The following is a 27,335-nucleotide window of genomic DNA, read 5'->3' as shown; positions in this document are numbered from 1 at the left end:
ACACACACACACACACACACACACACACTAATTAGAAGCAAACAAATCACAGGTGGGGATGGTTACCTTTTAATAGCCATTCAAATCCCTTTGTGTCAACTTGTGTGCATGTTATCAAGCCAAAATCACCAGGGTATGTAAACTTTTGATCAAGTTCATTTGGGTAGTTTGTTATGATTTAAAGAGTAAACACAGTTGATTGATAATAAATGGCTTCAGCCAAACACTAACCATGAGTGAAAGAAATAATAATTCTGCCACAGTATGTAAACTTATAAGCACAACTGTATGTATGTGTGTGTGTGTATTAAGAAAAAAAAGATATATCTCTATCTATATATCCCTATCTATATAGATATATCGTATTTATCTGCATATAACACGCACAGGCGTATTATACGCACATTAATTTTAAGAGGGAAGTTTCAGGAAAACAATTTTTATTTTAAATAAGGAAGTTTTAAGCAAAAGAAGGGTCAGTGCCCATCTGCAGCCTCACCATTGCCATCAATGCAGTCTCATCAGTCAATATCAGTGCAGCAGCCTCGCCATTTCCTTCAATGCGGCAGCCTCGCCGTTGCCTTCAATGCGGCAGCCTCACCTTTGCCTTCAATGCGGCAGCCTCACCGTTTCCTTCAATGCGGCAGCCTCACCGTTTCCTTCAATGCGGCAGCCTCACCGTTGCCTTCAATGCGGCAGCCTCACCGTTGCCTTCAATGCGGCAGCCTCACCGTTGCCTTCAATGCGGCAGCCTCACCGTTGCCTTCAATGCGGCAGCCTCACCGTTGCCTTCAATGCGGCAGCCTCACCGTTGCCTTCAATGCGGCAGCCTCACCGTTGCCTTCAATGCGGCAGCCTCACCGTTGCCTTCAATGCGGCAGCCTCACCCGTTGCCTTTAATGCGGCAGGCTCACCGTTGCCTTCAATGCGGCAGGCTCACCGTTGCCTTCAATGCGGCAGGCTCACCGTTGCCTTCAATGGGGCAGGCTCACCGTTGCCTTCAATGGGGCAGGCTCACCGTTGCCTTCAATGGGGCAGGCTCACCGTTGCCTTCAATGCGGCAGGCTCACCGTTGCCTTCAATGCGGCAGGCTCACCGTTGCCTTCAATGCGGCAGGCTCACCGTTGCCTTCAATGCGGCAGGCTCACCGTTGCCTTCAAGGCGGCAGGCTCACCGTTGCCTTCAAGGCGGCAGGCTCACCGTTGCCTTCAAGGCGGCAGGCTCACCGTTGCCTTCAAGGCGGCAGGCTCACCGTTGCCTTCAAGGCGGCAGGCTCACCGTTGCCTTCAAGGCGGCAGGCTCACCGTTGCCTTCAAGGCGGCAGGCTCACCGTTGCCTTCAAGGCGGCAGGCTCACCGTTGCCTTCAAGGCGGCAGGCTCACCGTTGCCTTCAAGGCGGCAGGCTCACCGTTGCCTTCAATGCGGCAGCCTCACCGTTGCCTTCAATGCGGCACAAGTTCAGTCAGAACACTGGCACACACTGCAATCTAAATTCTACCTTAGCTTCCTTCCAGTCTCCAGAATCCAGCGGCAGCTACACTAGTAGAGACAGCCAGCCAGCCAGGCAGGCAGCAGCTCCTCGGCTCCTCGAGGTAACAGCGCGCCGACTCTGACACAGCTCCCTGCGCTCCTCTGCGTCCTCCCTCGCCTCCGCCCGTGAGTGACGTCACGGCGCTGGCAGGGACTACGGGACTCCTCCTGATGCGTATGTCCTTGCAACAATCTTTTCAGTAGTGCAAGCCTACAAGAGAAGAGAGAAGAGACACTGCTCTGAATTCAGGAGCAGTGCAGCAGTATTGTCACCCTATCACAGGAAGGTGAATGAGATGTACTGCTGAGTCCGGGTTGAGTGGTCAAGATGTGTTAACACCGTTCCGGTCTGGAGTCTGGTGGGGACCGCAATACATCTGCCCTCTTTGTTTTGCATATCTGGTGAGGGGACATTCCCTAAGGTTCGTTATCAATATCTGCTCCTTTGGTGTTTGGTTCCTGGTCTCAATGAATCTGCATATAAGGGTCTGTCTTCTGGTAAGCAGCTCGCACTATTAGCTTTCTCAGCACCTGGTGGGAGTTCCTTTCACATACCTTTGGGGTGATTAACACATGCTGACTGTCCATCTATATCTGTTTTCGGACCATATTCTGTGGATCCACGGGACGGGGGCGCCCTTCCTGCTTCATCTGGATTGCTCATCTAAAGGCCCAGGCTGGGTTAAAGCCACTCGCCCTTTTATGGCTTACTTCTGGTAAGCGCAATATATATTGGTGTGTTCCGCAAACTGTATCCGCCATCACTGTTTCCTTTGGATGAAGTTTATGTCACATACTTATTTCCTTTTTTGGACTTTAACTGGGACTAGTTATCTTTGTATGAGACTTCACAAGTGGACTATTGTTTAAATCACTTTATAGCGCGGTTTTTGTTTTTTTTTATTTATTTTGGTGGGCCACACTTATAACCGCAGCTTGTTTCCTTTTTTTTTTTTTTTTTTTTTTTTTTTTTCTTTTTTCCAAGCGCAGTTTTCTTTTTTTCTTTATTCTTTCTTTTTTATATATTTTTTATATTTTTCCTTAAATCAGCCTACTTATTTTGCAATTTTTAAGTGTTTTTGCTTTGGTTCATGTACCAATTTGAGTTGCTATTGGTTACACACATTTTTTAAGGGGAGGTGGGACTCATCTCCCAACCTGATACACATATTTTTGACACATTTTGAATGTTTAGAACATCACAAACAGGCTGGGATTTTTTAACCTTATACACGTTAGCCCCCTTTTTTTGTTTTAAGCGCGAGTCAACTTTTTTCTCCTTCAATGCGGCAGCCTCACCGTTGCCTTCAATGCGGCAGCCTCACCGTTGCCTTCAATGCGGCAGCCTCACCGTTGCACTCAATGCGGCAGCCTCCCCGTTGCACTCAATGCGGCAGCCTCCCCGTTGCACTCAATGCGGCAGCCTCCCCGTTGCACTCAATGCGGCAGCCTCCCCGTTGCACTCAATGCGGCAGCCTCCCCGTTGCACTCAATGCGGCAGCCTCCCCGTTGCACTCAATGCGGCAGCCTCCCCGTTGCACTCAATGCGGCAGCCTCCCCGTTGCACTCAATGCGGCAGCCTCACCGTTGCACTCAATGCGGCAGCCTCACCGTTGCACTCAATGCGGCAGCCTCACCGTTGCACTCAATGCGGCAGCCTCATCGTTGCACTCAATGCAGCCTGATCGATGCCCATCTGCAGCGTAGAGGGGACATGGAGGGGGCGGGACGAGCGCCGACAGATTACATACAGTGAGACTCTCCTATGATAGACAGAACAGTGGTCCAATGGGGGCCCAAAGGGTGAAAATATATATATAATTTTATTTATTCCCAGCCATAACATCATAACCCATCAAGGCCTGGACTCCCCTAGACCTCTGAAGTTTTGATGTTGGTATCTGTCAGTAGCAGATTCTTTAAGTCCTGTAAGTTGCAAGGTGGAGCCTCCATGGGTCAGACTTGTTTTTTCAGCACATCCTACAGATTGGATTGAGATCTGGAGAATTTGAAGGCCAAGTCAACATCTTAACCACTTCAATACAGGGCAACCCCCCTTCCTGCCCAAGCCAATTTTCAGCTTTCAGTGCTGTCGCTTTTTAAATAATTTTTCGGTCATGCTACACCGTACCCAAACAAAATTTTTTATCATTTTGTTCCCCCCAATAGAGCTTTCTTTTTGTGGTATTTGATCACCTCCTGGAGTTTTTATTTTTTGCTAAACAAATAAAAAAAAGACTGAAAATTTTGGAAAAAAAAGTTTTTCTTTGTTTACTGATGAGGCTGCACTGACGGGCACTGATAAGGCGGCCTTGGTGAGGTGGCACCAATGAAGTGGCACTGATGAGCACCAATATGTGGCACTGGGAATTGATAGGTGGCACTGAGAGGCGACACTGATGGGCACTGAGAGGCGACACTGATGGGCACTGAGAGGCGACACTGATGGGCACTGAGAGGCGACACTGATGGGCACTGAGAGGCGACACTGATGGGCACTGAGAGGCGGCACTGGGTTGGCACTGATGGTCACTGGGTTGGCACTGATGGTCACTGATAAGGAGGCACTGGCGGGCCTTACTGATAAGGAGGCACTGGTGGGCCTTATTGATAAGGAGGCACTGGCGGGCCTTATTGATAAGGAGGCACTGGCGGGCCTTATTGATAAGAAGGCACTGGCGGGCCTTACTGATAAGGAGGCACTGGCGGGCCTTACTGATAAGGAGGCACTGGCGGGCCTTACTGATAAGGAGGCACTGGCGGGCCTTACTGATAAGGAGGCACTGGCGGCCTTACTGATAAGGAGGCACTGGCGGGCCTTACTGATAAGGAGGCACTGGCGGGCCTTACTGATAAGGAGGCACTGGCGGGCCTTACTGATAAGGAGGCACTGGCGGGCCTTACTGATAAGGAGGCACTGGCGGGCCTTACTGATGAGGAGGCACTGCCGGGCCTTACTGATGAGGAGGCACTGGCGGGCCTTACTGATGAGGAGGCACTGGCGGGCCTTACTGATGAGGAGGCACTGGCGGGCCTTACTGATGAGGAGGCACTGGCGGGCCTTACTGATGAGGAGGCACTGGCGGGCCTTACTGATGAGGAGGCACTGGCGGGCCTTACTGATGAGGAGGCACTGGCGGGCCTTACTGATGAGGAGGCACTGGCGGGCCTTACTGATGAGGAGGCACTGGCGGGCCTTACTGATGAGGAGGCACTGGCGGGCCTTACTGATGAGGAGGCACTGGCGGGCCTTACTGATGAGGAGGCACTGGCGGGCCTTACTGATGAGGAGGCACTGGCGGGCCTTACTGATGAGGAGGCACTGGCGGGCCTTACTGATGAGGAGGCACTGGCGGGCCTTACTGATGAGGAGGCACTGGCGGGCCTTACTGATGAGGAGGCACTGGCGGGCCTTACTGATGAGGAGGCACTGGCGGGCCTTACTGATGAGGAGGCACTGGCGGGCCTTACTGATGAGGAGGCACTGGCGGGCCTTACTGATGAGGAGGCACTGGCGGGCCTTACTGATGAGGAGGCACTGGCGGGCCTTACTGATGAGGAGGCACTGGCGGGCCTTACTGATGAGGAGGCACTGGCGGGCCTTACTGATGAGGAGGCACTGGCGGGCCTTACTGATGAGGAGGCACTGGCGGGCCTTACTGATGAGGAGGCACTGGCGGGCCTTACTGATGAGGAGGCACTGGCGGGCCTTACTGATGAGGAGGCACTGGCGGGCCTTACTGATGAGGAGGCACTGGCGGGCCTTACTGATGAGGAGGCACTGGCGGGCCTTACTGATGAGGAGGCACTGGCGGGCCTTACTGATGGGCATCACTGAGGAGGCACTGGCGGGCCTTACTCGTGGGCACAGATTGGCATCCCTGGTGGTCCTATGTGGGCATCCTCCGGTGGGTGATAATCAGCGCAGACCCCCCTGTCAGGAGAGCAGCCGATCGGCTCTCCTCTAGTCGCGTCTGTCAGATGCTATAGAGTTAAAGCCGATACACGGCTCTTCCTGTTAACACCGTGATCAGCTGTGATTGGACACAGCTTCTCATGTGGTAAAGAGCCTCTGTCAGAGGCTCCTTAACGAGATCAGTGTTGCGGTCTGTCAGACTGACACACCGCACTATCGATTGCCACGATGCCTGCCCCCACTGGTGCGCGCCAGCTTGTTATCCTGACAGACGTCATATGTCGTCAGGATAAGGGAACCACCGCCCAGCCGGTATTTTGCTATATGCCAGGCAGGAAGTGGTTAAAGTGTTACTGAACCCAGTAATATGAAAATCGTTCATCCCCCACAGTTTATAAATCTTCTTTTTTCATTAAAATACTGCCACTATATACCTTTTTGGCTGATCTGTATACCACGGTCAGTGATAAACTGCACAGTTTCTCCAGTGCTGAGAGTTCAGGTAGATTTCCACTTCAGCCTGTATACATGCCCACATGTGTGATGCCAATATCATGTGACCTGGCTAGCTCTGAGAACAAGTAATTATTCTCTCCAGCATAAGACACAACTGAGCATGCGCAGGTCGGCTACCCTGCCTGTGTTGGCTGTCCTTCCCCAGATAGACAGTGCAGGTGGGGGTGGATTTGTGCATACAGAATAAAACAGCCTTTTTACACAATGCAGAGGATTAACCCCTTAAGTGCCACAGTGAGTAGAACAAGCCTGCTATGCTGCAAATACAGACTGATTTTACGGTTGTGGGTTTAGTAACACTTTAAACTCATTGTGTTCCTCAAACCCCTCTTGACTTAATCAGACCAGGCGACCACCTTCCGTTGCTCTAGGATCCAGTGCATATGCTCTTGTGTTCATTGTAGATCTTCTAATGGATCAGACTACATAGGCCGACCTTCGCTCATCACATGCATCAGTGAGCCTTGGCCACCCATGATCCTGTTGCTGGTTTGCCAGTTTTCCTTCCTTGGACCACTTTTGGTAGGTCCTGACCACTGCAGATCGGGAGCATGCCACAAGAGCTGCAGTTATGGAGTTGCTCTGACCCAGTCGTCCAGCCATTACAGTTTGGTCCATGTCAAAGTCACTCAAATCCTTACACTTGCCCATTTTCTTATCGTACATCACGGGACACAGAGCCATAGTAGTTACTATGTGGGTTATAGGCCACCTTCAGGTGATGGACATTGGCACACCCTAAGACAAAAAGTGCACTCCCTATATAACCCCTCCCACTGCTGGGAAGTACCTCAGTTTTTTCGCCAGTGTCTAAGGTGTTGGTCACGAGTAAAGATGTGCTATGCTGAGCTCCACTGGAGCAATCCTTGTTGGGGCTAGCCGTGCAGATTGGATCCATTCAGGGTGTCTTTTAGGGTCGAATTGAATGGTACCCGGGTCTCGTATCCGAAGAAACGAGGTCTCGCCTGTAAATGCTAATCTTTTAGAGGGCTGGACCCCGGGATCCAGTACTTCTTGGTAGTAAGGCCATAAAGTTTTACTGGCGGTGGTGCTATTACAGGTCCAGGATTGTGGGTTTCCTCAATGATCTCGGGGGGGAAAAAAAAAAAAGGCCCGAACGGCACACCTTCCTCTCCCTCTGCTTGATCCCATAGGATCGGAGCTCGTGCGGGAAAAAGCTCTTTTTTAAAAAAAAAAAAGAGGGGAAGGGCCGTAGGTGACCGGGGGGGGGGGGAGGCTTAGCTTGGCGTCCTCCAACATCCAGCGTGGGAAGGTGTGTTTTTAAAAGGCACATTTTGTGCTGGTGCAAGCTGTGGAGGGACATAAGAGCAAAGGTGGCATGTAAGAGGTTTAGTGACACAGGCATTCCTTTTGACACATTTACTACTGCATCAGGCTGGGCATTGATAGCAGCAGCAGAGCTGGACTATTGCTCAAGCAATGGATGCATTCCTTCTGGTAGTACCTCTGCTTTGTGCATCGGGCTATGGTCGGAAGGGGGGTGAAAAACACCTCAAAAAAGGGCTCTAGAAAGACTTCTACAGTCACACGGAAGCCTAGAACCATCCCAGTAAAGATGGCATCCTCCCCTGAGAATAATATGGCTGGTCAGAGTGAGCCATCAGGAGGGGCAAGTGTTGCATCTGCTCTTAACACTGCAGCCCCTGTGTATATTACTAAGGAGGTTTTTTCTTCAACCATTTTAAGCTTGGGGCAAAAAATTGATGCTTCAATCGCATCCCAGAGAGGGACTAAGCGTAGCAGGTCCCCGTCCATTGCTCAGAACCCTCTTGCTGAGGAACAAGGAGCGAGAGATGACGAATTTCTCTCAAAGGACCAGGAAGAGACTGATGTCTCCTCTTCCGAGGAACCTGATACAGAAGTATCGGGCTCGCAGGAAAGGCTGTTGATACAGTCTCTCACTGAATTGGTCCGCTCCACATTTTTACTGCCAGTAACACAGTCCGACCATGAGCCCACTTCTGGTTTGGGTTCTCTAAAGCCTCCCCAATCTATTCATGCTTTTCCTATGCATTCATGGCTAAGAAAGCTTATGTATTCTGAGTGGGAGCACCCAGATAAACAGTTTTTTCCTCCGAAAAAGTTTTCAATACTTTATCCTATGGAGGAAGAGTTTTATAACAAATGGGGAATTCCAGCAATTGATGCTGCTATATCCTCTGTAAACAAACCTGACTTGTCCAGTAGACAATGCTCATATTCTAAAGGATCCAACATATAAGAAGTTGGAATTCCTTTTTAAGAACTATATTTCGCTCGCAGGTTCAGTCGTTCAACCTGCGTTGGTAGCGATCGGAGTATCTCAGTCCTTAAAGGACCAGTTTATAGAGATACTCAAAGTTATACCTGATCAACAGGCCCAGGATTTGGCCAGCATATCAGAAGTGTTGTGTTTTACAGTAGATGCTATGAAAGATTCTATTCTCCAGGCCTCACGGCTTATGCTAGGCTGGTACATGTGTTTAGAATCCTATGGTTGAAAAATTGGTCAGCCGAAGCGCCATGCAAAAAGCTCTTGGCCAGTTTCCCATTTCATGGTGAACGGTTATTTGGAGACAATCTGGATAAGTATATCCAAAGAATTTCTAATGGGAAAAGTTCCCTTTTACCGGTTAAGAAGAAGTTTAAGCATTTTTCTTTTAAACGTGCTTCTTCTCCAGTACCATGGGCATCAGCCTCCAGGCAGTCATGACGGCCTCCACCATCCAGGTTCAAGAGGTAAACCTCAGGGTCAGTCCCAGGGTCATAAGAGGACCTCGGGGAGGAAACCCACAAAAACATAATGCTAAAGCCTCTTAATGAAGGGGCGCCCCTGCTTGCTCGAGTTGGGGGGAAGGCTTCTACAGTTTTCAAGGGTCTGGCAGGAACAATATCAAGACAGATGGGTGGATTCCTCAATTTCTCTAGGTTACAAACTAGAGTTCAGAGAGTTCCCGTCTCCTTGTTTTCTCAGATCAAACGTTCCCAGAGATCCAGTGAAAAAGAAGTCTCTTTCTAGCTTTGGATCATCTCTTGTCTCAAAGAGTGATATAGGTGCTCCCCTTGGAAGAGCAAGGTTTAGGGTTTTATTCAAACGGGGATGTCAGATCCATCTTAGATCTCAAAGACCTAAACCGGTTTTTGAATATCCGTTCTTTTCACATGGAGTCAATCCGATCAGTAATCTCCATCCTACAAGGGGGAGAACTTCTGGTGTCAATGGACATCAAGGATGGTTATCTCCATGGGCCGATTTTCCCCTCTCACCAGAAATTTCTACGCTTCGAGGTAGGAAATCTTCATTTCCAGTTTGTAGCTCTGCCTTTCGGTTTAGCTACTGCACCTCAAGTGTTTACAAAGGTCCTGGCTCCTCCTTTAGCCAGGTTAAGGGCTCAAGGTATAACTATACTAGCCTGCTTAGATAATCCACTCTTGATAGATCAATCGGTAGCCCGCTTAAACCAAAGTTTGGTCACCGCAGTCAGCTACTTGGAATACCTAGGTTGGATTCTCAACCTATAAAAACCTTCCTTAAAACCATCAGGGAGCTTGCAGTACTTGGGGCTGATCATAGATAAAGTTCAGAAGAAGGTATTTTTGCCCGAGGAAAGAATCGGTTCCATAAAGGAACTGATTCAGTTGGTCAGAACAAAGAAGAATCCTTCTATTTGACTTTGCATGAAGTTATTGGGAAAGATGGTGGCTTCTTTCGAGGCCGTTCCTTATGCGCAGTTTCATTTAAAACTCCTGCAAAACAGTATCCCGTCAACTTGGAACAAGAAGGTCCAAGCTCTGGACTTCCCAATATGATTATCCCCCAAAGTGCATCAGAGCCTCAATTGGTGGTTCATATCCAAGAATCTTCAAAAAGAATAATCATTTCTACCAGTTACCTGGAAGGTGGTAACAACAGATGCCAGCCTTCCAGGCTGGGAAGCAGTCCTGGAAGAAACGTCTGTCCAAAGGAAATGGTCCAAATCAGAGATAATCTTGTCCATCCATATTCTAGAGATTCGGGCAGTATGCCTGGACGCTCAGACTACGGAATTGCCCGGTCAGGATTCAATCTGACAATGCCACAGCTGTGGCCTATATCAATCACCAAGGGGGCACGAGAAGTCGTGCGGCCCAGAGAGAGGTGAATCATGTTCTATCTTGGGCAGAAAACAACATTCCTTGCCTATCAGCAATTTTCATTCCAGGGATAGAGAATTGGCAGGCGGACATCTTTCTGTCAATATGCCAAAGATGATGGGGAATTCCGGACGTGGATCTGTTTGCGTCCAGGTTCAACAAGATCGACAACTTTGTGTCAAGGACAAGGGGATCCAATGGCATACGGAACAGATGCCTTGGTTTTTCCATGGGGTCAGTTTTTACTGATCTATGCATTCCCTCCTCTTCTGCTGCTTCCGTGCCGCCTTCGCAGGACCAAGCAAGAAGGGAAGGAGGTGATTCTTGTGGCCCAGGAGATCTTGGTTTGCCAAGATCATCCTACCTTACAAATGCTAAATTTAACGGTTTGGCTATTTAGACCCACATTTTAAAGGACCGTGGGCTGTCAGCTTCAGTAGTTTCTACTTTGGTTAATGCTAGGAAGCCGGCCTCCAGAGTCATATCCTATAGAGTCTGGAAGGCATATGTCTCCTGGTGTGAATCCAGGGGTTGGCACCCCAGGAAATCTGTCATAGGTAGGATCCTTGAATTCCTACAGATGTGATTAGAAATGAAGCTGGTCTTGAATACTATCAAAGGCCAGGTGTCGGCCTTATCAGTGTTTTGTTTTTTTTTTTTCAACGACCACTTTCTTCACATTCTCTGGTTTGTAACTTTATTCAGGGGGTAACGCGGATTAATCCTCCAGTTAGGTCACCACTGAATCCTTGGAACTTAAAGTTAGTCCTGTCTGCATCACAAAAACAGCCTTTTGAGCCAATAGGAGATATTCCCTTGGTCCTCTTGATGAGGAAAATAATTTTCTTGTTTGCCATATCTTCTGCAAGAAGAGTATCAGAGTTGGCTGCTCTTTCTTGTAAAAAGCCATATTTGATTATTCATAAGGATAAGATTGTATTGCGTAGAAAAACACAATAAGTGTAGCGCTATAAAATTATGAAAGCGTCCAATATAAAAAGCATTAGACCAGCAGTTCCAAATATACTTGATAAAGAAGAGTCATCCTTATGAATGAAATGAGAAATCTTCAGGAACTAGACACTTCAAGCAAATATGTAAACCATCTGGAATGGAGACATGCACAACACCACCCAAAAATGAAGAGGCTTACCAGAATGGATGGACCCAACGGGGCGTACGCCGAGTAGGGTCAGATAGGCTTAGGTGGTGAGTGGCTGCAGGTGGCCCGGAAGGGCGATGATAATGGAGTAGTTCACACGTTGTTGTGTCCCTCATAACGATGCCAGAACCGAGGGATATGGAACAAACAACACGTTGATTGTATCCCTCAGAGCGGTGTTAAAAACCTTTCCTTCTGTCTTCACCTTGAAGGTTCTTCAGAGAAGGAAAGGTTTTTAACACCGCTCTGAGGGATACAATCAACGTGTCGTTTGTTCCATATCCCTCGGTTCTGGCATCGTTTTGAGGGACACAGCAACGTGTGAACTACTCCATTATCATCGCCCTTCCGGGCCACCTGCAGCCACTCGCCACCTAAGCCTATCTGACCCTACTCGGCGTACGCCCCGTTGGGTCCATCCATTCTGGTAAGCCTCTTCATTTTTGGGTGGTGTTGTGCATGTCTCCATTCCAGATGGTTTACATATTTGCTTGAAGTGTCTAGTTCCTGAAGATTTCTCATTTCATTCATAAGGATGACTCTTCTTTATCAAGTATATTTGGAACTGCTGGTCTAATGCTTTTTATATTGGATGCTTTCATAATTTTATAGCGCTACACTTATTGTGTTTTTCTACTGGTAATATCTTGTTGGTTGTGTCAGCTGCTTGTCTCTTCTCTGGCAGCGCAGAATTATTTTGTATATATTGTAAGATTGTATTGCGGCTTCATCCCTAATTCCTACCGAAGGTAGTTTTCAGGTTTTCATTTAAGCCAGGATATTGTTCTGCCTTCATTTTTTCCAGAACCTCGTTCTGTGGAAGAAAGGTCACTACATCCTCTTGATGTGGTGAGAGCGGTCAAGGGCTATTTGAAAGTGACCGCTGAGATTCGTAAAACAGATGTTTTGTTTGTGTTGCCAAACGGTCTTAAAGGAGGACAGGCAGCGTCGAAATCTACTATTTCTAAATGGATTCGTCAAGTGATTTTTCAAGCTTATGGTTTAGAGGAAAATTCCTCCTTTTCATATTAAAGCGCACTCCACCAGGGCTGTTAGTGCTTCTTGGGCAGTGCATCACCAAGCCTCCATGTCTCAGATCTGCAAGGCCACAACTTGGTCTTCAGTCCATACATTTACCAGATTCTATTAAAGCGGGGGTCCACCTATCGTTTTTTTTTTTTTTTTTGGAGTTCATTCACAAACTTTTCTTCTCATGATTATCTACTCACATGTTCTGTGTAATAAGTCCGCCTGTGTCCGATTTCGTTGTAAAGAATAACTTCTAAAATTCACTGAAGGCGGTTTCCATCTTCATTGTGGGCATTTGAAGCCCACAAGCATGTATTTCCTGGATGCGGTGAATGCTGTGCTCCCAGCATTCACCGAGATGTTGTGATGACGCTATTGCACAATGCATGCTGGGAAGCCTGTGACTAGCTCCCAGGGGACTGTGGGAGGTCTGGGAGAGGCTAGAAACACGCCTACTCCCATGGGAGGAAAACCAGGAAGTGCTAAGAAGATTAGAAAAAAAAAGGTAATTACGGCGATTTAAATTTTTTTACACAGCATGTCAGCATCTAGGCAAGGAAGAGAATGCATAGAGCTAATGTTCAAAATTTGGGTAGAACCCCGCTTTAAGTAGATGTAAAAGGTCTTGAGGATATCGCCTTTGGGCGCAGTGTACTGCAGGCTGCAGTATAAGTCCTCTAGTCTCTTGGTGCCCTACTTTTGTTATGTCTCCCTCCCTTCAGTTGGCATTGCTATGGGACATCCCACATAGTAACTACTATGGCTCTGTGTCCCGTGATGTTGATAAGAAAATAGGATTTTTTGTAACGGCTTAATGGTAAAATCCATTTTTTTAAGGACATCATGGGACACAGAGTTCCCTCCCTGCTTGGTATACACGTGTATTGCTACAAAACTGAAGTACCCCCAGTAGTGGGAGGGTTTATATAGGGAGTGCACTTTTTGTCTTAAGGCGTGCCAGTGTCCATCACCTGAGGGTGGCCTATAACCCACATAGTAACTACTATGGCTCTGTGTCCAGTTATGTACTTCAAAGAAAAGAATTTTACAGGTAAGCTGTTATAAAAATCCTATTTTTCTTCTGCTTTCAACACATTGGCTTCAGGGACAACATGTTCACATGCTACCTTTATATAGCCCATCCACTTTCAGATGCTATTATAATGAAATAATCAATGTTTTTCACTTTACCTTTTAGTAGGCATATTGTTATGGCTGATTGAAGTCTTCCTCGGAACTGAACTGCAGCCTTACCTTCAGTCTTGTTGTACAGGCTCCTCTCCTTAATTCCTGGCTTGATGACATCCAGCATCATTCAGATTCCTCCCCATCCTTACTGTCCCTGGCCCACTACTTCCATTCAATAATTTCATTTCTTTCACTCTTGAAAGCTCAGCATTACATGTGAGCATTACCTAGCGAAGCCTGTTGGAGGAATGCTCAGGCCTCCGGACTCCTAATTGCCCAACAGTGAATTTGGATATTTGCGTGACTTCTCCAAAAAGCCCACCCACTGCTTGCTTCAGGACTGGCTTTTGAAAGGAGTACTGAACAATAGTGCTTTGTTTGTTTTTGTTCTTTTTATGTTTAGGAAGCTATATATAGCACCCAGCTCACTCCTCCCACCAGCTATAATCTCATCTCATTGCATTGCATAGAGAAACATAGAGACCCAGTGATGATGTTGCTGGGTCTAAAATAAGGTGTGTGAAGATAACAGGTTTTATGTCTAAATTTTAATAGTATTAAAGTTCAGCTTTGAAGATAAAATTCTCAGTGCTGCTCATAAAGTATTTTGTCTTAGCAGGCACATGTGACAGGCAACTTTTTTCTGTCCACTTGTGTGCAGAATTGGAAAGTTATCATTTCACACATCCGGTTCAAGAACTGCGGCGCCACTTTTGTTTTGTTTTGCCTTGGAATGGATTATTTCAGTACACACCTAGCACTGTACACACGTTTAACCATAATAAGTTGCTAAAATCCCCTTCACAAACATTTGCCAATTCCAGAAAACTTTGTATGATAAAATATTATGTATCCGTGTGCAGAACATAAAAGGATACTGTCTAGGATGAAAATAGAGCTCGCACTAAAGCAGAAAGCCTTCTTCTCCTGGTGTTGTGCCAGTTGTTTTCTAAATCCAAAAATTGACATCACACCTCCTTGTTTCCTTTTTATCTTTTTTAGGCCTCATGCATGCTGGACATTTTTTCAGCTGCTCCTAGGTTCGTTTAGGGTATCTTTTTTTTTCTTTTTTTTTTTTTCTGTCTCTAAACATCCCTGTATGTTAGCCTAGGTGTCTATGCTCACATAGGCTTTTAGAGGAGTTTAGTGGCTGGAAATAAAACCCACCGCCTGTGCATCCAGCAACAGAGTTTTGGCAAAAAAACCCAAAAAACGCTTGGCGCTACTAAACACTTGTTAACGCTAGGTATGTTTAGCACTTTAGCGTTAAAATTATTATTCTGTCCAATGAATTAACGCCAAAGCACTTGATGCCTATAAACCTGCCTTAAACATGTTACACACTTTTAGTGTCAGGCTTTTTTTTTCTGCCAAAATGCTGCTGCCAGGAGGAAAAGCTTCTAGGAGAGTTTGCAAAATGTCCAGTGTGCATGAGCCTTAGAATGAGACAACGTACCATAGGTGTGCGCAGCCTATTGCAAATGTGCGTGTACAGGTATGTATGTGTATGTACATACAGTTGTGGTCAAAAGTTAGCATACCCTAGCCTAAATGGTGACATTTTGGTGTTGATGTTGAAAATATGACTTTTATTTAAAGATTATATGAAACCATTTATGATCAAATAGTTGTTTTGGCTACTTTTTAAATCATAATAACATTAACCATCCAAATGGCCCTGATCAAAAGTGTACATACCCTGGAATGTTTGGCCTTGGTGCAGACACACAAGGTGAGAGACACATGTTAAAATGGCAATTAAAGGTTAGTGGTTGTAAAGGAAGTTTTTTTTTTTTTGTTTTAATCTTAATGCATTCTATGCATTGGGATAAAAAGCCTTCTGTGTGCAGCAGCTTGCCTCAGCCCCCACAGTCGTTACCTGAGCCCCCTCTCTATTCAGCAATGTCCACAAGTTCCTCAGCATCTGGCACTCTCCTTCCTGATTGGCATTAGTGCCAATCTGGAGAGAGAGAGGTGGGCCCGAACCGCTGCGCCATGCCTGAATGGATACATGGAGCTGCAGTTAGGCTCGGGTGCCCCCATAGCAAGCTGCTTGCTGTGGGGCACTCAACAGGAGGGAGGGGCCAGGAGTTCCAGCCAGGGAACCAAGAAGAGGAGGATCCGGGCTGCCCTGTGCAAAACCACTGCACAAAGCAGGTAAGTATAACATGTTTGTTGTTTTAATAGACAAAAAACAAGACTTCACAATCACTTTAATTTCCCACATCTGTGGCTTTTTAAATTGCAATTAGTGTTTGTGTATAAGTCAATGAGTTTGTTAGCTCTCACTTGGATGCAGGCTAGATACTGAGCCATGGGGAGCACAAAGGAACTGTCAAAAGACCTGCGTAACAAGATAATTAGTATTAAGTCACCATCGAAAAGCAGAGAAGGGTTGAGTGTTGATAGCATTGTTTATATATTATTTATGTCATGCATGTTGCCGGTCATTGGTAATAGCAGATTTTCCTTTTTTTTAATACCTTAGTGCATCAAAACATACAACTCTGACTGGCATGTTGTCACATACAAGTACGAGGAGTATTCAGGAGATTTCCGGCAACTTCCAAAGTAAGTACTACCCTATGACAGCTTTTGCCTGTTAAAGCTGTGAGTATGTTGTGGTGCTGTGGAGTATAGGTGTGATCTGCTTGAGCACATTGTGCAACAAAGGTTTATTTTCCTGTGCTGCTTTGTGGCTCCACTGCTTATGTCCAAAAGGATTTCTAGTGTATGGCATGTAATTTATCAATCACTGATGGTGAATCACTATTTAATGGTGTAATGGAAAAGTGGATGGTAGCAAACTATTGAAATTGATGATAATTATTATTATTTTGGACCTCTTAAATATGAGATCTCTGGTCAAAAAGACCTCAGATCTAACATTTACACTAAAATGCAATAAAAAAGAAAAAAAAAATTAAATGTGTGTATGTATGTATGTGTGTGTGTATATGTGTGTAAAAAAAATTTCCTCTTTTAAGACCATTGGGCGGAAGTGACGTTTGATGTCACTTCCGCAATTCAAAGTTCTGTATTTTATTTTTCAACAATTTTTTTATACATATAGATAAACACAATTCAGTTGCATGCGTATCACAGAATATATCTTGACACGATTGATTCTGTCTTCAGCAGATATATATATATAAGGTCTTAAATTCACTTTTTTTTTTTTTTTAGTTTATCTATTCTAACATGCATATAAATTTTATCTTCACGTCTCACTTATGCACAGGTATGGTTATTAGATATATAAATAAGAAAAAAACAAAACAAAAAAAAAACTAAAATAAAAATGTATCTAAAATTTTTTTTTTTCCCAATTCAATGTTATGAAGCCGAACGGGGGCCATCATTCCCTCACTCGGCTCTAGGCCTGTTGGGGGCAAGGATGCGATCGTCTCCGCCACTACCGACGGATCCGGAACGCGGCCCCTCTCCCGCCCCCGATAAAGTGATTTTGCGGCAAATCAGCTGCAGAGACCACTCTTATCTGAAAGCCAGCCGCTCGCCATTGTTGAAAATACCGGGGTTATGGCAGCTAGCTGCAGCCATAACAACGGTATTTAGCTTCAAAGTACCGACGTTCAATGATGGCGATTTGCGCTAAGTGGTTAAAGGAATATTGTTTAAAAATTTGCTGTAACCATTTTCTCCCTTTTGCAAAATGGTATAAAAGCTATTGCCTGCTAGTGATGTCTCTCCTAAATATTTACACTTCCCAGTATAGAGAATCATTCCATCCTAAGGCTTTATGTACACACAGATTAGGTTGACTGCTGGCCGCGGGAAAACGCAAAACGTGGCAAAATCACGCTGTGAGTTTGCTGCATTTTGCGGCCTGCGGTCAAACTTTTCCTATCCTGAACACGATTCAGGAGAAGGAGGTTGAGGGGGGTTGAACCTCCGCTAAGCACAGCAGCTTCTAAACTCATGTAAAAGTCTGTGTACATGAGCCTTAACACTTCCACTGGTCAGAACGTGTTAAAAGTATTTTCTACTGAGGTTTCAGTTCTCAACTCTATTAGGCTTCATGCACATGGGCCTACTCACTTGTGCAGCATAAACGTGGCATATTTTTGGTGCCCAGGTGCTGAGTGCAGTCATATATAGACATGAATGGGTGAAGGCTACTGTACGTAGCTATGTGCCACTAATTGCATAAAGTGTAAGGGCTCATGTACACAGGGCAGTTGAAAACCTTTTCTGAACGCTGGATACTTGACAGCTGGAATCCGACAGTAAAAAAAGTCAGTTTTACAGCTTTTACATACTGAGTTTATGCAAGTTTAGCATCCGTTCTGAAAATTTGAGGTTAGAAGCGTTTTTTTTTTTTTTTTTTAGGCCTCATGCACACTGGTTTCTTATAAACGCTGTTTATCCTGACAGGAGAAAATCTGTGTTTTTTTTTTTTTTTTTTTTTTTTTTTTTTTAAACTCACCAAGCTGCATTTTTTCAAAAAAGTTTAGTTGAGTTTAGCAGAGTTAAGAGTTTGGGCGTTTATTTAATTGGCCAAAATTTTTATTTATTCTGGCTATTGAAATAAAGGCTGAAGTGCTAACTGTGCCTAGAGTTTGTGTGTTTAACAGCGTTCAGCATTTTTTTGTGGTTAGAATTTCCTCTCTTGAACGCGATTTTAGGGCGTTCAGAAAACAGCCTATAAACCCCTCTGCTAATAAACTGCTAAAAACGTCCATGTGTGCATGGACACATAGGATAAGATTAGCGGAGTTTAAGGGCAGAAAAAATAAATGCCCAAACGTGAGCAGCGTGTATGAGTCCTAAGTATTAACTTAGAAGTGTTTTTCTTCTGGATGTATGTCATGGTTTTCTTGTGCTTATTTTCCTTTAGTCCCTTTTTAATTAAATGTAAGCAATGGGTCTTTAAAATCTTTCAGTTATTATCTCCGACAGTTGCATGGTGTCATAGAACTTCAGCAGGGAAATGATTTGACCTGATTCTAGTTATGGAGACCGTTTCCATTTTACAGTGTGCTCTTGCAAAACCTAGAAATATGCAATTAAACGCTAATCAATGGCAGGCCTCCACAATACAACTCGATGTCCCATGGGATTCCTCCAGGCTTTAATCCTGCTTTGTCCTTGAAATTATTTTTGTGTAGCTATAAATAATTATAAAGACAGGTTTGTTCATGATATTTTTATATTCTGCTAATTTTAGAACACTTTTTATTAAAACCCTCCGAAAAAACATTAGTGTGGTCTTAAAATTTTTTGAAATGATCTAGATCAGGGGTAGGCAACTCCCGGCACACTAAGCCTCTTTTGCCGCCACTCGACTCCCTCCCCATCGGCAGAGCAGTGCAAGGAAGTGTCAGTGAGACACTAATGCATTCCAATTTCAGAATTCCTCACGCCGCACCTGTACTGAGGGTGAGGAGAAGAGCAGGGGGTTACAGTGGTGGGGCAGATGTGCAGGAAGTACAGGGGTGGGGCAGATGAGAAATTGGGTTACAGTGGTGGGGCAGATGTACATTGGGTTACAGTGGTGGGGCAGATGTACATTGGGTTACAGTGGTGGGACAGATGTACATTGGGTTACAGTGGTGGGGCAGGTGTAAATTGGGTTACAGTGGTGGGGCAGGTGTACATTGGGTTACAGTGGTGGGGCAGATGAGAAAGGGGGTACATTGGTGGGGCAGATGAGAAAGGGGTACATTGGTGGGGCAGATGTGCAGGGTGCTACAGTGGTGGGGCAGATGAGCAGAGGGGTACAGTGGTGGGCCAGATGAGCAGGGGGGTACAGTGGTGGGGCAGATGTGCAGGGTGCTACAGTGGTGGGGCAGATGAGCAGGGGGGTACAGTGGTGGGGCAGATGAGCAGGGGGGTACAGTGGTGGGGCAGATGAGCAGGGGGGTACAGTGGTGGGACAGATGAGCAGGGGGGTACAGTGGTGGGACAGATGAGCAGGGGGGTACAGTGGTGGGGCAGATGAGCAGGGGTGGGTACAGTGGTGGGGCAGATGAGCAGGGGTGGGTACAGTGGTGGGGAAGATGAGCAGGGGTGGGTACAGTGGTGGGGCAGATGAGCAGGGGTGGGTACAGTGGTGGGGCAGATGAGCAGGGGTGGGTACAGTGGTGGGGCAGATGAGCAGGGGTGGGTACAGTGGTGGGGCAGATGAGCAGGGGGGGGTGTACAGTGGTGGGGCAGATGAGCAGGGGTGGGTACAGTGGTGGGGCAGATGAGCAGAGGTGGGTACAGTGGTGGGGCAGATGAGCAGAGGTGGGTACAGTGGTGGGGCAGATGAGCAGGGGGGGTGTACAGTGGTGGGGCAGATGAGCAGGGGGGGTGTACAGTGGTGGGGCAGATGAGCATTGGGGGTGTACAGTGGTGGGGCAGATGAGCAGGGGGGGTGTACAGTGGTGGGGCAGATGAGCAGGGGGGGTGTACAGTGGTGGGGCAGATGAGCAGGGGGGGTGTACAGTGGTGGGGCAGATGAGCAGGGGTGGGTACAGTGGTGGGGCAGATGAGCAGAGGTGGGTACAGTGGTGGGGCAGATGAGCAGAGGTGGGTACAGTGGTGGGGCAGATGAGCAGGGGGGGTGTACAGTGGTGGGGCAGATGAGCAGGGGGGGTGTACAGTGGTGGGGCAGATGAGCAGGGGGGGTGTACAGTGGTGGGGCAGATGAGCAGGGGGGGTGTACAGTGGTGGGGCAGATGAGCAGGGGGGGTGTACAGTGGTGGGGCAGATGAGCAGGGGGGGTGTACAGTGGTGGGGCAGATGTGCACAGTGCTACAGTGATCTGAGGTGTGGAGTTGCAGGAATTGGGCCTGATCTGAGGCGTGAGAGTGCAGGATGCTAATTTCTCACTACTAAAGTAGTTTACAGCATTTACTTTATAAAAAATAATTTTCGTGATTGAGTGTGAAGTTTTTTTGTTATAAAATCGGCACGCTCGATTTCTTTGAAAGCATTTTTTGGCACACTGTGCTCAAAAGGTTGCCTACCCCCTGATTTAGATTATCCATCAGTTTTATATGCATTGAATCAGATTAGCAATGCAGTGCCATGGGATAAAGATGCAAATTCCATAACCCATGTGAAAGCTTAATTGTTTTGTCTGGTTACACAGTCTCCGTTATAAAAGATGCAGTTATTGGTGGCACAGTGAGCATATTCTCCGCCACTAAACCCTAAACTATGCACACTACTCTGTATGGCTAGAGGCAACTTTTAAAAACGTACAGAAAGTAGGATAAAGACAGAACCGTGTAGCTGTAATGCTGTTTGCATAACCGGTGCTTAGTTATATCAAGTGAGTTTTTTGTCATAGCTTCTTGTGCTGTGCTTGAATACTTACTTTTTTCTTTTGTATGCTGATGAATGATTTCACTTTATGGGCAAGTTGTAGGTCCAAATTGTTGTATTCCAGTAACAATTTCCTGCATTTTTGTTGCAGTAACAATAGCCCCTCCAACAACTAATGTTTCCTGCCATGTGTTGGAGTGCTTTGGCATAAATTATATTGCAGGAATGTTGCTTTCCAAGGCCACATTAGATCTGTGGAACCAGACAAATCAGTAATCTTCCCTCTGTGGATATTGACTTTTTTCCAGTATTGATGTACAGAACTGACCAGAATTAAGAAAATTCTAGTTCTTCTTTGGTTTACTCAGAGAATGTGTGAGCGTTTATAACTGAATTCTACCAGTAGCTATTACCTTTTACTGTCTTTGAATGCAGATTTAGAGGGTCAGGCCACTGAAAAGTGATATTTATTACTGATAGTTTGATGGCCAGTTATCCTAATGACTTCTCATGCTTTTGATAACTCCAGTGGGTAAGGTTTTTCACCATGATTCCTAACTTTTTGCTGCTTGAACCTGTGCCCCCCCCCCCAAAAATAAATAAATAACTCCAACAAAGAGGGAGACTGCCTTATAATTTCTTGACAGGTGCATAGTCATATCAGGTTCATCGCATACCAAAATCTGAATATCCCTTTTTGTATAGATTGAGCCTAAACCAGCAGATTAGGCAGTGGAACTCCCTCATAAATGCCAGGAAGGTGTTACCATCCTATAAGGTTCATTGTGTATACCCAAGGCTGACTATCACTTAGGAGGCACTGGATAGGTCACCAGTATCTCTGGAGTGGTAGAAGTAAAAATAAATTAAAATCCTATGTTTGAAGAAATTATGGCAAGTAGGAGTGCAAATGGAATGTGTTTCCTGCTGAGCATGCAGTGCTGCCTGCAAATTTGTTTTAACATTTTGGGGGTAGAGGTATGCTTTAATCAGAGAAGGAGGCGAAGAGTAGGGACCGATGATCACTCAGCTCTAAGAACCGAGTGATCATCGGTTCTGGCTTGTTTTCTGGCTTGTACAGATTTTAGATTCCTTACAAAATCTGCTTTAAAAAGAACTTTTATTTTTGAGAGTTTGAACTGGATGACAGGTTCATGTTCAGTGCACTACAGGTCTGTTTTAAAGAAAAAGTACAGCCAAACCTCATTTGACTGTATTTTTCCTGTGGATCACAGAAGTGCAGTTCATTCTGCACTCCTGTGACCCGTTTTCAGCCGACAACAGGCCTAAAGCTGTAACAGAGCAGGTCCAGGCTTAGGAAAGCTCGCAACCATATAGTCAGGATCCACCCACATGCCTGAACTGGTACCCGGCTCAGCCTCCCAGCAAGCTGCTCAGATCCTGAGCCGGCTGCTCCCACCCCCTCCACAGACCAACACTCCAGTGAGCATGGGGGGTGTGCAGAGCAGAGAGCTGCTGACTGACAGTCACCAGGGAGCTCTAAGAACCGGGAAAAAAAATATAATAATGCGCTAACCCAGTAAAAGGAAATAAAGCTGCTACATCAAAATATGACAAATATTCAAAAGTAAAATGGTGTAGATATGTAGCGCTAAAACATCTTGAAATATTAATAAAACCAAAATGTGAAAAATGGAAAGTGACTCCCCACTGTGGTGTGGGTATGTGTAAAGTCATTAATAACAGTCCCACATTATAGTGAAATCCAATATATGTGAAGAAATAATCTGATATGTGATACTGGTGTGTGATTCATTTACATGGGAATCTTGAAGTGTAGAGAGAGAGAATACTCTTACCGGAACTGGTGGATTCGGATGCCAGTAGCACCGAATCAAACTAGCTTAGAGATCCAGATGGGTGGCTGTCCTGGGATGGAATGGGGGTGCCGGATCTCAAACCACATCTCCCCTTGTCCGGAACAGCTACAACGGTGTCCACTATTCGAAAGGAGTCCCACATTCGGCAGGAAGGTCCAAGTCTCACATCACATAAAGGTGTGGAAAGAAAACAATGGAGTGCTCCAATTGTGCGTATCAAAATGGTAGATTTATTGGGACAAAACCAATATGCAAGTATAAAATGTGATCACAAAGGATAAAAACAAAGTGTGGGGAATGGTAAGCTTGGCCGCGTTCCGTCCAACGGGACTTCTACAGGGGCATGGTTTTATTAATATTTCAAGATGTTTTAGCGCTACATATCTACACCATTCAGCTCTAAGAACCGAGTGATCATCGATTTTTGATCGCTTGGTGCTCAGTGTTGGAGTCGGCTTGGGACAGATGCAGCATCGGATCGATGCTGCATCCAGATAGGTAAGTATGATTCTGAAAAAAAAAAGCCCAATTCCCATACTTTTAACTAAAACCGGTCATGAGCATAATATGGGCTGTGTCTTTGCAGGTCGTCTGCTGAATATGTTACAGGACTTTCTCTAGCTTTAAAAAGAGTCCGACTTACTGATGCGGAACAATCATGCAGGGGAGAAATTTAAAGTGGAACTTTAACCTTAACTACTTGATAAAACAAAAACCATACATTCCACAGTAATAATAATGCTGCCAAAATTAGTGTGTCCTATAAATTGCCTCCAGCATTGCTCCTGGTGGTTCTTACCGGAGGCTGACATTTTGCTGAAGACCAGATCCCATGAATAGCAGTACGTCTTTAATAATAAGATACTAAAATTGTTAGAAAATCTTTAGGTTGTCAGCACATCGGACTCTACAAATTTGGCACAGTGCCTAAAAATAGAGAGCAACAGAGCATGTGCAGAGCAGGATGAGATGTATTACTGGATTTTAAACAGTATAGGCACTTCTTTTTAATGTTTTACAGATGTTAACTTCCTCAATGTTAATGATTAAAGTATTACTTTTTTTAAGTCCTTTTGTAAGATGGATGTGGTTTAATATGCTGTGGAGACCAGAGAGCAAAAGGATTGTGTGAAAAACAGATAAAGTCGTTGAGCAAAGTTGCAATAGAAATGATGTGCTCACTGTATGAGCGTATGTGTATGCAGTGGCCGACCTCCCCTTACATATCACCGCCTGAAACTGGGGGAGACTCAGTGTGACTCATTCTCATCTTCACCGAAGAAGGTGGAGGAAACAGCGTGAGGTTATCACTGTTATTGTAGTATAGAATATATTTGCTTCATTCTCGTTCAACACTTGTCATAAGCAGACACTTTCTAAAAGTGTAATGTGAAAAAGTCACAGCAGAATGTGTGATGCAGTCACATTTAATTAAGGAATATATAAGATGCAATTTTCTTACAGCTGTTAGTTGTGTTTTTTTGGTATTTTACCAAGCCAGCACAAGTCATGTCATAATTCACATTGATCATGTAAGTAAAGCATCCACTAATTTTCCAACACTGCCCTGTCCCAATCCTAGTCCAAGACTGGTGGGTCAACTGCTTGGAATATGTTTTTTTTTTTTTTCCAGACCCAAAATGTTCTCTACCGATCTACATCAAAACATCTAACAATGTAGAGATCCCAAATACTGTATGTGCAGAGCTGACTGAAGTTAAGATACGATATATAAAAACAATACACAACCGCTATTAATGTCCTATATAAATTAGGCTACAATTGCATTATAGAGGCTGAGCTTAGAGGTAAGGCGGTGTCAACAGTGCATATAGCTATTATTTTGTTTTTTTTGTTTTTTAAATCTACTTTTAATTGGCATAGAACAATTGATTTTAGAACCAGCATTTTGGTTTCAGTTGGTGTCAGACACACAAGCCCTTTTTTGCATTCTGAACCAATATTGTTTCACATGTAATAAAATAGTAATATTTGGTTGAATTCTAATAGGTTAAGATTAAACAGATTTCAAACAAGCATCCTTGGTTCCATCATGATAACTGCTAAAAAAAAAAACTTTTTTTTTAATCTGTTTATACATTTGTCATAAGTTCAGCGTACTTCAATATACAGACTGGAAATAAAGGGATGGCATCCATGTACATCCATTTATGTCTGCAAAAATGAAAGGACACAGACTGACCACAATCCTAAATGGCCAACAGAGAGTTGCAGTAGCAGTTGTATTTAAAATAATAAATACATAATTATGTTTGTGGATTGGGGTGCTTAGGATGGTGCTTAAGTGACTTTTCTACCTTACAGTGCTTTCGAAGAGACAGGTGTGCTTTAGGTTCAACGTAGCACATCATGCTGCTGTACAGCGACATGAATTAAGTAACTTTTGTGGACTTTAAATAACGTTTAAAACAAAAACAGAAGGAAGCTGTGTGATGTGCTGATTTGCGCACCACAGCACCCCTTACCTAAGAGTCCTTTCACACCGAGCCACGGGTGGAGTCGGCGGTAAAGCGGTGCTAAAAATAGCGCCGCTTTACCGTAGCTTTAGCCTCGCTATGCTAGCGAAAAGGGGTTAAATCCGCCCGCAAAAACGCAGCTGGAGCGGCGCTTTGTCAGCAGAATCGCAGCGCTGCCCCATTGATTTCAATGGGGAGCAGCGGTGGAGGAGCAGTGAGTTCACCGCTCCAAAGAAGCTGCTGGCAGGACTTTTGTGAAGCCCTGCCAGCGCACTGCTCCATTGTGAAAGCCCTCGGGCTTTCACACTGGAGTGAAAGGAGACGCTTTTTTCATTCTCTATACAGGCGCTATTTTTAGCGATGTAGCGCCTGAAAAACGCTGGCAGTGTGAAAGGGGTCTGAGTCAGAATGGACAGCAGCTGTATGGTAAAGTGCTACGGTTTATGTCTCTGGCAGTTGTCTGTTCAGCGTGTATTCATCCATAAGCCAATTTTGCTTTAAAGTCAAACTTCACTCTCTCAATAAACATTTTATTCCTTATGCCGCTAGCATTAGTAAATAGACAGGAAAATATATCATATTTAAATGTTTTTTTTTTTTCTTGTTACTTCCTGGTTTCCATGCCTAGACAAATGATTCCATACATCCCAGGAGTCTTCAGGTGGAGTCTTCAGGTGGATTCAGGAAGTAAATGCTACATGAATCATCTGCCCTTACTGCCCAGAAATTCTTGGCGGTGTTTTTCAAAGTGATTTCTCAGGAAAATAAAGCATGGACACCTGGATGGATGGGGGAGTTTGCTTTGAATATTAAAAATGAATTTAATAGCGTTTTTGGTGCTCACATACAGTGTAGTTCCACTTTTAAGTTCATTTTCCTACCTGGGAAATCTGTTTCACACAGAAAAATTTGTAAAAATAAAAAGGAATGGTTGAAGAGTCTTGAAAAAAATAAAATCAGACTTGTTCTTGGATCTGTATTTTGTTTTCTACTATCATTCGTGATTATATTGACTTGAAATAGTTTTGTGTTTTTTTTCCTTTGACCATGTACTTTTTATGTACCCTTTTTATAATTTATGATAGTTCTATAACATATTCATTCAAATTCCTACCTACAGCAAAGGAACCAAGCCAGAAAAGCTCCCAGTGCATGTGTATGAAGTAGATGAAGAAGCAGACAAAGATGAGGTAGGTCCATTCTGTATAATGCAATTGAAAGACAAATACATGTATCTTTCTGAAACCTACCTTGATATTAGCAATTTTGTGGATGGGACTATATTTGATATATTATACTGTTCTTTATGTAATCATGAATGTGTTCTTAGCCAACTATTTCCAGACTCTTGGTTGCATTGTGAAGAAATTAGATGTTTCCATTTAGTATTATTATACAGGAATTACATACAGTGGAGCAAAAAAGTATTTAGTCAGCCACCAATTGTGCAAGTTCTCCCACTTAAAAAGATGAGAGAGGCCTGTAATTGTCATCATAGGTATACCTCAACTATGAGAGACAAAATGTGGAAACAAATCCAGACAATCACATTGTCTGATTCTTGAAAGAATTTATTTGCAAATTATGGTGAAAAATAAGTATTTGGTCACCTATAAACAAGCAAGATTTCTGGCTCTCACAGACCTGTATCTTCTTCTTTAACCGGTTCAATACCGGGCATTTTCACCCCCTTCCTTCCCAGACCAATTTTTAGTTTTCAGCACTGTCGCACTTTAAACGACAATTGCGCGGTCGTGCGACGTTGTACCCAAACAAAATTGACGTCCTTTTTTCCCCACAAATAGAGCTTTCTTTTGGTGGTATTTGATCACTTCTGCGGTTTTTATTTTTTGCGCTATAAACAAAAGAAGAGCGACAATTTTGAAAAAAACACAATATTTTTTACTTTTTGCTATAATAAATATCCCAATTTTTAAAAAAAACAAACAAATTTTTTCCTCAGTTTCGGCCGATACGTATTCTTCTACATATTTTTGGTAAAAAAAATCGCAATAAGCGTATATTGATTGGTTTGTGCAAAAGTTATAGCGTCTATAAAATACGGGATAGATTTATGGCATTTTTAAAAAAAATTATTATTTTTTTTTTACTAGTAATAGCGGCGATCGCGATTTTTTTTTTCGTGACTGCGACATGGCGGACACATCGGACACTTTTGACACATTTTTGGGACCATTCACATTTATACAGCGATCAATGCTATAAAATTGCATTGATTACTGTGTAAATGTGACAGGCAGTGAAGG

The 27,335-nt window shown here is 44.6% G+C and overlaps 1 protein-coding gene across 14 annotated transcripts in view; it reads left to right on the top strand.

Moving 5' to 3' along the window:
* The window catches only part of DOCK9 (dedicator of cytokinesis 9), a 433,207-nt gene that overhangs the window by 157,030 nt on the left and 248,842 nt on the right, over nt 1-27,335 (top strand). For all 14 annotated transcript variants that reach the window (XM_073614422.1, XM_073614424.1, XM_073614413.1 and 11 more), the window contains exons 4-5: nt 15,964-16,046; nt 26,189-26,258. In XM_073614422.1, coding sequence (XP_073470523.1) covers nt 15,964-16,046; nt 26,189-26,258 — 153 coding nt within the window. The remainder of the gene's footprint in view (nt 1-15,963; nt 16,047-26,188; nt 26,259-27,335) is intronic.

Source organism: Aquarana catesbeiana, linkage group LG02 (genome assembly GCF_042186555.1).
Source record: "Aquarana catesbeiana isolate 2022-GZ linkage group LG02, ASM4218655v1, whole genome shotgun sequence".
NCBI classification, from domain to species: domain Eukaryota; kingdom Metazoa; phylum Chordata; class Amphibia; order Anura; family Ranidae; genus Aquarana; species Aquarana catesbeiana.
The sequence above is the reverse complement of the archived record's forward strand: the minus strand, read 5'-3'. Positions and strand labels throughout refer to the sequence as shown.